At 30.2% G+C, this 13,187-nt stretch overlaps 1 protein-coding gene across 1 annotated transcript in view; it reads left to right on the top strand.

The window, feature by feature from the left end:
- LOC145325090 (uncharacterized) overlaps positions 1 to 10,861 on the top strand; it is a 98,893-nt gene extending 88,032 nt beyond the window's left edge. Inside the window, exons 6-10 of the mRNA XM_080167934.1 lie at positions 893 to 1,274; positions 1,770 to 1,873; positions 2,626 to 2,800; positions 7,220 to 7,384; positions 9,177 to 10,861. Coding sequence (XP_080024060.1) covers positions 893 to 1,274; positions 1,770 to 1,873; positions 2,626 to 2,800; positions 7,220 to 7,384; positions 9,177 to 9,392 — 1,042 coding nt within the window. The 3' untranslated portion in view covers positions 9,393 to 10,861. The remainder of the gene's footprint in view (positions 1 to 892; positions 1,275 to 1,769; positions 1,874 to 2,625; positions 2,801 to 7,219; positions 7,385 to 9,176) is intronic.
- Positions 10,862 to 13,187: the final 2,326 nt, after the last annotated feature.

Consider the following 13,187-nt stretch of genomic DNA (forward strand, 5'->3'; position numbering starts at 1 on the left):
CAATCAATTGATATTGATAGCTTCGCTAATATAACAAGAAATATAGGATTGATAGATAGATATTTTATATTAATCCTTTAACAAACTAATAAAGTTTGATTTCTTAATCTAAGAAGAGTTCCTACAAACTGTATAACCAATACTTGAAAATAGCCAAATATAACAAAGAATTTGTGGGTTTTAAAGTTATAGGATTAAATCATCAAAATGATATATATAATAGGCCAATGGAAGAAACTATTTAAAGTTCATTTCGGTTTTAAATGGTTTCATTAAAATATAAAAAAATTAAGTAACGTAAAAGAATAGAGGTTGCATAAGGGCTGTGATTTTGTATTTAGTCTTTTAAATCAGCTAATAGCGAGTAACTTAAAAAAAAAACAGAAAGCAAATTTTTAGCTGACGATAAGGGATCCACCACTTGGGCCAGATAGTTGTCTGGATTATACGTATCTAAACATGTATTGATAAAGAAATATGTATAACTTTTAGAATTTATGCGGTTTTGTATATGATAACTAAATGATCTAAAATCAACAATATCTAATAATCAGAGCTAAAGTAAACATAACACAATTAATAATATTTATCATATATTATTATTAAGAGATCATATACAAACATTGTTTTAATATTCTATCTCTAATATAAAGTAGTAAGGTTTTTGTCTGAAGCTAAATATCTCGGAAAAAATACTGGTTTGAATTGGTTATACTTTTTAGAAAAGCTTTTTAGATGTATTGGGGTGGTTTTAGGCTATTTTTCTGACATACCCAGTCCTCCCGTGAGCCTAGAAACGAATCAAATAGTATAATATAAAAAAGTGGGATGTATGTATTTCTTCTAACTTAAGTTACCCATAGATTTAAAATTCATATATAATTCATTTTAGGTTTGAAAGCCTGTCTGGAAAGATTCTACCAACGCGAAGCGTGCTGAAATTATTCCGCTCCCCCTTCCTGCTTCTACAAACTGCCGACTCAACAGAAAATCCGCCAAACTTTATCGCCGACTTTGCCGCTGAGGAACCACCAGCCGTTACGATAGAGGTGCAGGAATCCCATCCGCGGAAAAAGAGATTTGTTGAGATTATGTCCAATATTGAGGATTTTGACCATCCCAACAATTTATACACTATTGCTGATCAGGATAATGAGGACGATAATAATATTTCTATTGAAGAAGATTTAGGTGATAAAGGTGATAGAAAGAAAAAGATGGATAAAAAGAAAAAGAAAAGGATGAGAAAAAAGGAGAGAAAAATGAAAAACGAGGTAAATATTTATTTATTGTTGAAATAAAAGTAACGAGCCAAAGAAACATTAGAATAAAACTTTTTTCTACAGGGATGACACAATCATAAAAGCAAAGAAAAATAAATACTACAGTGTTATCAATATCAAAAAAAGCATAATAATCTGAACAAAATATTATGTCATTTTGGCTCTAATTTTACTAAATGGACATATATATATTTATTATAAAGCTCCTTTGATAATTCAAAACCTCAAATAAATTCAGTTTTTATGAAATCATACATAAAGTAAAATACTATAGAGGGAAGGGCTTAAATAACTGTTTGTCCCCATCCCAAGGACCTTGTGACAACTATCAACTAGGTCATTGAAAATCAACCAATGGTTCCGGGAATATTAATACAGCCAAGTAGCAGAAAACAAAAAGGGAGGCAGGTAGTTAACTGTATATACATCTATACTATAGATCTGTTGATCATACTGAACCCTTACAACAACATATTCTTTTTGTAGGTTTTAAGTTTCTACGACGATGATTATCCCGACGAAAATGAAAATATTCTTGATCTTGATTATGAGAGTGATGATCTTTCTTCAATAGAAGCTGGTCAATTCAGGTAAATCCTTATCATATAGTAAGAGGATATCTGTCAATGTGTCTATCTATCTATGTTGTAGTGTACCGTAGGATCTCACTAAACACTGAACCGATATGGTTCTCCTTTACATAGGGTAGCTTTTCATAGGTCCTGGGAAGGTTTATAACTATTTTTTGTGAGGGTTCCACCGCCCTCCAAAGAGAAATCGCCACTAGAAAAAAAATTCTCCCCCAATTTTTTTTTTATTTATTCTGTTTCTTTAAAACTAAAATAGAAAATGGGGGATCAACTGCCCCTCCTTCCCTTCTCAGGGATCCCTAGAGGCCTCTAGGAGCGTAACCAATAGCAAATAACCAAGGATAAATTAATAGATAGATAGATATTTTGAATATATAACTGAGTAGATGGATAAATACAAAAAAGGGTAGATTCATAGTTTAATGGATAGTAAGAAAGCTAAATTTTTATTTGTTATATCGAGTTAGATAAATAACCTGCAGGGGGCTCTAACCCTGTGGGGCAATCACCTAACCCAATATAACCTAACCTAACCTAAAATAACCTATAAAAAGCCATTTTAAAAATACGACTAATCGCCCCTTATGGGGCGATGTTACAAAAGGGACTATTTCCGTTTGTACCACACAATCAAGATTAATTAAGCTTGCCAAAGTTTTTATAAGCCAACGAATAAGGTATTGTATTCATAATATTTTGGGTACCAGTATAATAATGTAGTATTTTAGAACTCAATTTGATATTGTTTTTAGATTGAAAACAGACGGAGACACAATACCCTACCCTAAGGATTATCCAACTAAAAACAAGAACAAACACAAACACTCGGGGCGCAGCTCACATCATAATAAACAAAGAAAACATAAGAAGGAAGGAAAAGAGAGTAAGGATGGACTACCCAAGTTTTGGAAACGTCTGGAATATCAGGTTAGATTATTAAAATTTTAGTAAACCCACACCTTATTTTTAATAGAATTAAAGATAGGGGGTGGGGGGTAAAAATCTTCCTAGTACCTAATATAACTTAACCTGAAATAGTGTAATAAAACAAACAATTGAAAATCACCCTTCTTCATTAGTTTTGATTTATTATTAGAAAAAAGTCATAGGTGAATAATTTTTTTCCAATTTAAAATGCGTAGCTTTAAGTAAAGACACAAAAATAGCTACGCATTTCGTCGGATACGGATTGGATACAGATATAAGATCTATTTAGTACTTTTTTATTATGTCCAAGTAACAATAATAAAAAATTCTTTAGGATATTATTATATCTTTATTGTAAGACAAAGACAAATGTTCAGAAAAAAATATCCTTTGTTATGATGTATGTAAGGATAATTTATTTGCAATTTAAAACAAATTATTGAATTAGGACTTTTGACTGGAAAGAGAAGGGACAATGGGCACTAGTCCCCAAAGTTTTCTAAAAACGTTTTCTTATTCGTTGGCGTTACAAGTTTGGGACTAAGGAATTTTGATTAGATGGTTTATTAAGTTGAGTGTTTAAATATTTCAACCACTAATTTTACGCTACAGAAGGTACATTAATTTTTTGGCCATTGTCTTATCCCTTTTGATCCCTGACTTTTAATAGTCAACATTCCTAGAGTCCTCTAGGGGCGCAGCCGCAAGTTATGCATATTGCAATTCTTTTTCGTTTGCTATTTTGAGTGTTATGATTGTATTAGCCTATTAGGTGTTGTTTAATTTAGAAAATGTGTCTCTACTCAACAATAGCAAACAATATTTATTTATCAGAAAAAGAAGAAAAAAATAACAATTTTCTTTTATCTTATAACAATCGTTTTTCTGCTAAGAAAATATGTTTAATTGAAAAAGTTTTAATGATTTGGAGTTAATTTTGTGTAAAGTTATCTTTAATCCCTTAAAACTTTTTATTGTTAAGCTTAAAGATTTTAGAAAACTTATCTGAAAGTTTTTTTTTATTTGTTAGAAATCATTCTTTTTTAGTAGTAAAGTCTTTGTGTGTTTTTGGTCAGAGAGGGTACAGTGGGCTGGGTAATACACTTGTCCCCAAAGTTTTATAATAACGATTTTTTTAACTGTTTGTTATTTATTGGCTGGTTTATAAAGTTGAGTGTCAAAACGTTTCATCTCTAAATGTAATCTATAGAAGGGATAAATTTGTGTATCACCATTAATGTACAATTTATCGGCCATTGTCTTATCCCCTTAGATCCCTGGTTTTTAGTGGGATAAGGTTCAAATGAGTGAACAGTTGAAACTTTAAAATGTGTGTCTTACATAATACGATACATATATCCTTTTATCTTGCATGGCCCTATTCCTACGATGCACTACTTGCCACGCAGGGCTTACCTAAAACTAAATACACACAACGTATAGAAAGCAAAGAATAACGTAATATAAAAAAACACCCCTGAACACTGATTTGGTCCACAACATTATATAATATACTTATTTCATTTTGATTGTCAAATTGATAGAAAAGTGTTTACAAAAACTTACTATTATGGACATATAGTCCTTATATGGAATTTTGAGGACTTTATTTTGTAGCCCCTTTTTTGGCCTGATTTGGAGTTGAAGTAGCTTTATTGCTTTAATAAAACGTAGCTTTTCTGTATTCTAAGTTGTCAGTCTGTTTTGGTGTCTTTTTGATAATATTTAATATTTCTTTTCTCAAAGTTATTAGCAGAGATAAAAATATGAATTTATTTCGTCCCTTGCTTCTAGAGGATTAGTCCACATTTAAGAAAAAATTTCTAAAGCGCTATTCTTTTAGCAGATAACATACCATTTCCAAAAAGAAATTCAAAGTGTCCACAATATAAAGCTTCCCTGAAAAGTAAATACTTCTATTGTTAGAGTAACTTTTTTAGCAGCTAACAAATTTCTTGTTTAATTTTAAAATGGCCATCCTTGTTTTTTTTTTTAATTATTTTAAAAACTTATTTTAGACTTTATAAGAGAATCTTTTATACAAAGATCTTTTGAAATGTAATTAAAATCTTAAGATCCTAAGAATATATTTTTAACGGCGTCTGAAGTTCCTTTCTTAGAGAATGACAAATTTTATATCATATTCTTTACTACAATTGAAAAATCGAGGAGTTCTCTCAAATTGCCTTGTTGAGGACAAATCCCCCCGCCCCCACCCCTCCATTATTTTGAAATAAATGGCTAATAAGCGAGTAGGGGGATAGTTTTTGACTTGCTCAATTATTACATCAGGTAAGGTTAGGTAAGGCCCTGCAAGGTTTGAGCTCCCCGCAGGGGTTAAACAATCGAGAAACACTCCCTCCTTCCACTCCCCTCCATCATTATAAATTCATTGTAAATAATGGGGAAATTAATGTTTGATCGGCACTTTTAGGGAAAGTGCCGATAATTCAGAATTTTAAAGAGATTCTACTTAGCTTATCGTAGACCAGATCCTTTCTATAATAAATACAATCTTAGACATTAAATAAAATAAGATATACATAAATGCAGTGGCGTGCACAGAGTATTACTAAAAGGTGTATTTATTTAGAGGGTAAAAACGGTTCTAATTTATCGGTTTTTAAGTCATACTGGAAAATAAATAAAAATGTAAACAAAATTTTAAAATGATAGAAAGATAGATTGAGAGATAAATTTAATCTACAAACATCTTTAAACCCCAAATGCTTGTTCAGTGCTAAAATTTGAGCCTAAAATTTTTTATTCTTCACATTCAAATTTCAAACTAAAATAAATTAGAATAAAGTATATTACATGGGTCGCCTTGCCCTTAGACAAAAGAGCATTTGCTTGGGAGGGGGGTGGGGGGATTCTTCTATATATGTCAAAACATATTGCTCTGGCGTGTAAGCTTAAGTGATTTTTAAAAGCGAAGCTTTTCTATAATTAGGGTCGGTCCGTCCGTACGTCCGTCCGTCCGTACGTCCGTCCGTACGTCCGTCCGTACGTCCGTAACGGATAGCTTTTTTCGTTAATTTAGGCATGTTAGAATTGTCCTATCGATTTCAAATTGTGCATGGTGATTCCTTTAATAGTTAGGTACGATTTAGAAAGCGTAGCAACTCTATAATCATCACCAAAATGTCCGTACGTCCATTTTGAACATGTTGATTTTTTTACTTTTTTAACAACACATTTTTATGTGATCTAATCATCCGATTGATCTGATTTTTGGTATATTGATTCCTGGGACAACAAAGTATAATGTAATAAGCGAAGCAACTCTATAATCAAGTCCTAGAAATGTAAGCATGTCCATAAACATTATCCTGAATCAAGCAGTTTTTCAACACATTTTACTTACAATTTTGCTTTTACTCTTATACATTCGCATTCTGATTATTCAGTTCTGACATTATACAAGTGTTAATGTCCGTTTGTCCTACCGTTTCAGAGCTTCGCTTTTATGGATGTTGTCATCCTTGTTTAGTATACATTCATTTAATTATACTATAATCTCTTAATTTTACCAAATTCCTGTTTATTTAAGATAACAGTGATTGTTCTTAAGCTATTTCTAACATATCAATGCTGCGATACTGAAGAACATAATTATCCCTGTTAACTTAAATGTGAAAATTAAAAATGTTGGGCACACCTTATCTACCTTTTCCACATTACCCAAAGCTAATTTAGATATGTATATTGCAAACACTTTACATTATCAAAATATACTTTATGCTGCTCTAAAATAGATGGATAGATTGTAATATATTAGAATAGATAGATAGGCAGGCGTTAGGGATAATAAGCCGCCCAATTAAAGGATTGTTAGAAATAAGCGGCTTAATACAGCTTAAGGTGCAATTTTATGATTATAAAAAAAATTCGGATGCATATCATTGACGTTCTAAAGGCTGCGGCAGCTGAATTTATAATATGCGGCTGCCGAACCCTTATAGAGATATTTATGTTAAATTTCCCTTATGTATAATTGCAATCGCTTTAGATAATCAAAATATACTTAATGTAACTATGATTATGAAAACATTTTAAGTGCCCTAATACATCATTCCTAACTATGCATATTAGGATCTTTGAAACAGTTTTATATACTGTCTTTGCTTGTCAGAGAAGCATCTTTTGGTCGCGAATCAGTTTTAACGCTTGTATTCAATTTAAATTCGATCTTTAACTATGACTATGTCTTTAGGAAACTTCATGTTTTAAACAACTAATTAAGATTTTTAAAAAGTACCTATTACTTTAAACCTACGAATAAGAGCACGTGTTTATGTAATTTTGGATACATGTAAAATTTATAGTCTACTTGCCCCTCCCTACCATGCTATTTTTTTCTTTTACAAACAACATTTCTGTTTTTATCCGTTTATTATATAGATTTAATATTTTCAGATATCCGACGAAGTCTTGAAATCCTCTGAAACACGAGAAGGAGGGTGTAAACTCCACCAGTACAAAGTAGACCTCCGTAGAGTTGGATTTGGACGGCGGATAATATCTCCCAAGAGCTATATGGCTAACTATTGTGCGGGCAATTGTACCTTCCCCCTCACTAGGGTGAGTAGATTGATAGATAGATCAGTAGATAGATAGATAAACATGTGAATAGATTGATAGATAGATAAATCCGTGGATAGATTAATAGATAAATTAATATATGGATTAATTGATATATGAGAGCTAAATGGCTAAATATTTCGCGGAATGTACCTTCGCACTCACTAGGGTGAGTAGATAGTTTGATAGATAGATATATAAATAGATAGATATGTGGCTAGATTGATATATAGACCGAGTTATAGATAAATAGATATTAAGATAGAAAGATAGATTATAGGTAAATAGATAGATAGTTAAGTCATATATTAGCTTATCTATAAAATAAACAAAACAGAAACAAAATGAAACAATAGGTGATAACATTTAGCTTATTTACAGAGGTTTTGTCTGTCTGTTAAGATATCGCTAACTACTAAACCTATTGAGTTTATCTTTTCAGGTTTTATAAGTTTTGGAAATGTTTCTATGTCTTATTTCTTATTAAATAATGGAAGCTTTACAAAGTGTCTCAAAAAACTCAGCCATGTGACGTCATAAAAATGAGGGATTATCCATTTCTTTTTAATGGTTTTCTTTCCCACTTCTCCTCTCATCCTTCATTTTAATTGATTTTTAATTGATTTTTTATACACTTTATAAAGCTTCTCCATAATGCCTCTTTAGGCTAGGGACTCATATGCTTGTAGTCTTATAAAATTGACTATAAAAACCCATATGTTTTTACATTTCAAGTTGATTTGATTATGGGTTTAAAGAACAAATTTTTTTTTCTTTATTTGCTATTTATGAAATTTTGTATTTTCGTTGAAACGTATTTAAAAATAAAGTTAAAGCACCTTCTGTTTATATTTACTTTACATTTAGATCTTTAGATAAATAATTTTACTATTGCAAAATTTTATATATTTCTAGGAGAACAGCTAATCTATAATTATCGTTGTATGTAGTTGATATGACAATGATAAAGTAAATTATATTTATATTTAAATAAGAATGGTAAATTGAAATGTAAATTTAGGAAACCCAAATTTTTGAAAAAATACACTGAAATATTAATTATTAGCGGTTACGCCCCTAGGGGCTTCAATGGAGGGAGGGGTTGGGGTGGGGGGGGAGGTGACCCTCCACTTTCAATTTTAGTAAAAATTCTCCCAAAATAGTCTAAAAACTTTCATATAAATATTAGAAGAATCCTTTAAAGTTTTAGATAGTTATGTCTATCTAGCGGTCAATGTGCTCTTAAGCTAGTCAGACATCATGTTACTTTTATGTAAGAATAATTACTATTAACATTAATATCACTTTTTCATTTTCAGCTTCGATATATTTCTGCTTACTCTGAACAAATTTACACTTGTTTTCCTTTTTATCCAGAAAATGTTTGAATTTCCTGCTTTCCCTGATTTTTGTTAGTTTATTTTCATAGAAGGGAAATTAAAAATTACATAAATAAATATATAGTTATAAATATACTACGTTATTTAGAAAATATTTTGCCAAAAAATATCATTAATTAACACAGCTTTACTACTTATTTATTCTATACTTGTAAAGAATTATAAGATTGGAATTTAATTAGGAAATCTAATTATATTTAAAGACAAGGTTTCGTGATTTTGAAATAGTTTTAGTAAATCCTTAAAAAGACACTAGTAGCTTCGAAAATATATCTGTACTTGTAATTCCCCTTTTAACATCTCTTTGGACATAAATATAAATTATGATTAACTATTTTCATATCATATTACTATCATATTTAAGACTTATTAATCTAAATATTTTTTTTCAGAACTCGCATCCCACAAATCACGCCACCGTGTTGAGCATCCTCTCAGCCCTGGAGCATCACGGAGGGCAACACAACGGCGGGGAGGGACAGCCACCACCCGCATGTTGTGTTGCAAAGAAACATGACTCCCTGACACTCCTGTATTATGATCTGGACGGGTCCGTTGTGCTGAAAAATTATCCACAAATGTCGGTCAAATCTTGTGGATGCAGATAAAAATTATTTTTAAATGTAGATCTTAAAATTGCAAAAAAAACGTATTATGATATTAATAATGTACTCAAGACTTTCAAAACCTAATTTTTTTTCTAGATTTAGTAAGTTTTGTTATTGTTACGAAAATAGGCTTCAAAGTTAAAAGTTTTGAAGAAAAAAAAATTGGATTTAAAATACCTAAATAGTAGATAGGTTAAAGGTTATAGGTATGCTTATAGTGAAATAGGCATACCTACATTAATTTACATGTTTTAGTAATTTAAAAGATAAAATAACATAAAATTAAGTTAATATATTTAGATTCTCTATCAATAATTTAATATTTAAAAGATTTTATCACTTTCAAACACAACGAATTTAAAGGGATTGGGAAGCAATTTTATTACATTTGTTTATCAAACCTTAATGTAGAATATACTTCCCAATCCCTTTAACAGTTTTTTTTTAAGAATGTCATAATAATTGAATTATAAATCTGTTTAGTAATTTGTCTTCCAATAGAAACTTTAAACTTTTATTTAATTAATTATAATACAATTATAATAGAAATATAATGAGTTACAATTGGAATTTTTTCTGTTTAAAAAATATATTTTAACAGACATATCTTTAAACATATTATTAGAATTTATAAATGTAAAGAGGCATTATTTCATCTCAAAAGATTATTCAATTTATAATATTTCTTAGAAATTATTATACAATAACTCTTCAGTTTTAAATTTGAAAAGTTATTAAAGAGTTTTACATTAGATTTGTAGTTTTTTAATAACAAAAAAGAGCAAAAGAAAAAAATTATGATGTCTTTAAGTTTTCTACAAAAAATAAAGTCGAAATTATCAAAGGGGGGTCTAATTGTTGGTAACTTTGAGGGTTGTTTACGATGACAACACAGCTGAAAGGTCTTCTTCCTCATTACAACAGGCACAATGAAGCCAACAAATAATCTGTTATAATCAAGTTCTAAAAGGTTTAAGGTTATTTATTAGCTTTAGGTGTCTGTTTTAATGATGATCTAACTTTGTTTGTTTTTCTGGCATACAAATCTTAAAAGATTAAAGTTACAAAGAGAATTAAGGGAGGAGACATTCGACATTAAATTATGCTGGTTCCCAAATTATTATAAAAAATATTTTATTCAATAGCTTATAAACTTTGAGGTTTTTTATTAGATCTTGCATGGGTTGTAAAAACTTGAGAACCCTGTATAATCTATTGTCCAATGTCACCTCTATCCATGGTTTTAATGTTCTATTTGAAAATTGTATACAACATGTAAATAAAAACACAGTTTACTAATGTTACCATGTCAAAATTTAGTCAAGTAGTAAGAATAATGATTTTTTATCAATTAATATGTACCAAATAAATTATTATATAGTAGCTGCACGTTCAGCTACTTATAAACATGATTTTATTATAAAAATGTAAATGTAATTATTATCTATGAAATATATTACAAGTTTTTATCTACATTTTTTATTATTTGTGTAGCTATTCTATAATTGGAAATGTCCGTCCAACTGTCTCTTACGTATGGTATATGTGGAACAAGACTTCGGCTTCTGATTAAGATACACAGCTAAAAACTTTGGGAGTAATTTCTTTTACTAATTAGCATCTAGTACATAATTTAATTGGTCCATCGTTTTTTTTTAGCCAAGCTTTAAAAGACAAAATTTTTTACAAAGGTTTTTTGATGTTAAAAAAGTCACATTGGTATGTAAAGCTATGGCTCTATTTATGCTTATGTTTTAATGTTTCTATTAATTTTTTTAAAAGCCTCGCCAAAAATTTTAAAATTGTCCTTATCCATAACTTGTTGATGTACCCCTGGCATTTATGGGCTCAGTAATGAAAGGGTGAGCATTAAGCAAAGGAGCAGAAAAATAATCTAAAACCATCCAACAACTTACAAATAAAATAACTTGAAACCATCCCTTGACCTAATATCTCAACTTCAGATCCTTTCTTCTTTTAAAGTTTAGTAAACTAATTAATAGAATTGTAGATTATTTTTCTTCAGAAATCACGCGATTTAATTGGCCTATTAAATGTATGTGGCCTATCATTGATAATTTGTATTTTATGACGTTATGACTATAAACTACTTTAAAATGCTGCCAAAACATTAAAATTGTACCTTGAATTTTAGCTATACCTCAAAATCCCAATGCTAAAATAATTCATGCGGAATGGAGTGTCAACATCCCCCTTAAAATTGAAATTGGGAAAACCTACCCTCCTCATCCCTGAAGAAATGCACTTCCTGTGTCAAGTCTCCCAGTGCACGCCACTGCTTGCTTACATAAATTGCAAATATAATCTAAGAATTTTCATTTACTTCTGTGTATAATTAAGTATGTTGACAAAACAGAATCTTGTTAGAAGCGAAGCTGCTTTAGAACTTATATGTGTGTTCGTCAATCATTTAGACTATAACACAATAAGGACTATTCTTCTGAACAATTGAGATCCAATCCATTATCCCCATCTAAATTTTATGCTTCGATTCATTTTAATGTTGCTATCATTGTTTGGTTTGTTAAAAGCGAAGTTATTCTATATTTATAGTTGGTCGGTCCGTACATCCGTTTATCTATATTCATGTCTATAATTAGGTCTTATAATGTAAGTATGTCCATATTTAGTGAAAAGGACTAGTACTCGAAGCGTCGACCAAGTCCCAAGAGTTCATGTCCATATCTAGCTTCCTTTATTTTGGTAAGTTGAGATAGATTATACTTTTTCATACTTGTATAGTTGAAAAAGAAATGCTCGTTTGATAATCATCTGATTTGTTGAGCTTTGCTCTTATGGATTTTTCGATTATCTTTTTGTTTGTTTTTATTCTTAGAATCTTATTAATATGAAATGCAAAGGAGATTAAACTAAGGTTGACCCAACATTCAAATTTTATTACATAATAAATGTGAAACATGTATTTGATTTTTAATAGCAAAGCTTCTCTATTTTTAGCTTTGTCTATCTATCCGACCACAAGTAAGTCCGAAGGGATATTCATTCAATAAAAATTAAAATGATAAAACATATTTTCACATTGTATTCTTTTAATTGATTTTTTTTTTCTTACTTTGTATGTAAGAGTAATCCAGCATGATTTGTCACAATTTCTTGATTTGTGCAATTGGTTGCAAAGTTTGGACACTCCTAGTTTTAAACCAACCATTATAATTCAATAAAAGTACCCAAAGTTTTTTGTGCCTAATATAAAAAAATGTGGTTAAAAAATCACTCCCTGCTTAATTATCTTTCGTTAGCCTTTTTAGACAATTTTATCTTTTTTATCTTCTGTAAATCGGGGCATTTCAAATCCACATTGCAAAGTCTTTTTTAAGTCTTTTTGTGCCATTTGACATCAATTAAAAGTTGTGAAAAGAATTTTATAATTAACTCTTCCTCTTTTATTCTCCAGGCGTGAGGGGATAAGTTAATTTGGTACATAAAGTGATTATCATCCGAGAAAAAGGAGATGTTTGTCCTTTTGAAGTGCAGCCTGAGCTGTGGTGTCTATGTGTAGGAAATTATCCTGCTAACCGCTGAATAGATATCGTTCTCCTTTAAAGGGTAGCTTCTTATAGAAACAAGAAGTTTTATGACTATTTTGGAGGAGGATATTAGTCTCTGGAAATAAATTCACGCTCAATAAGAATTCAATTTACTCTTCATTTTTAATACTAAATTTAGGAGTGTAAGGTTTACTACTCCCCTCCCTCCCTCCACTCTAACCTCAAACTTAAAATGCCTCTAGTGGCGTAGCCACTAGTGTAGAAA

Source organism: Acartia tonsa, chromosome 7 (genome assembly GCF_053477335.1).
Source record: "Acartia tonsa isolate MP-2025a chromosome 7, ASM5347733v1, whole genome shotgun sequence".
Classification (NCBI taxonomy): Eukaryota; Metazoa; Arthropoda; class Copepoda; order Calanoida; family Acartiidae; genus Acartia; species Acartia tonsa.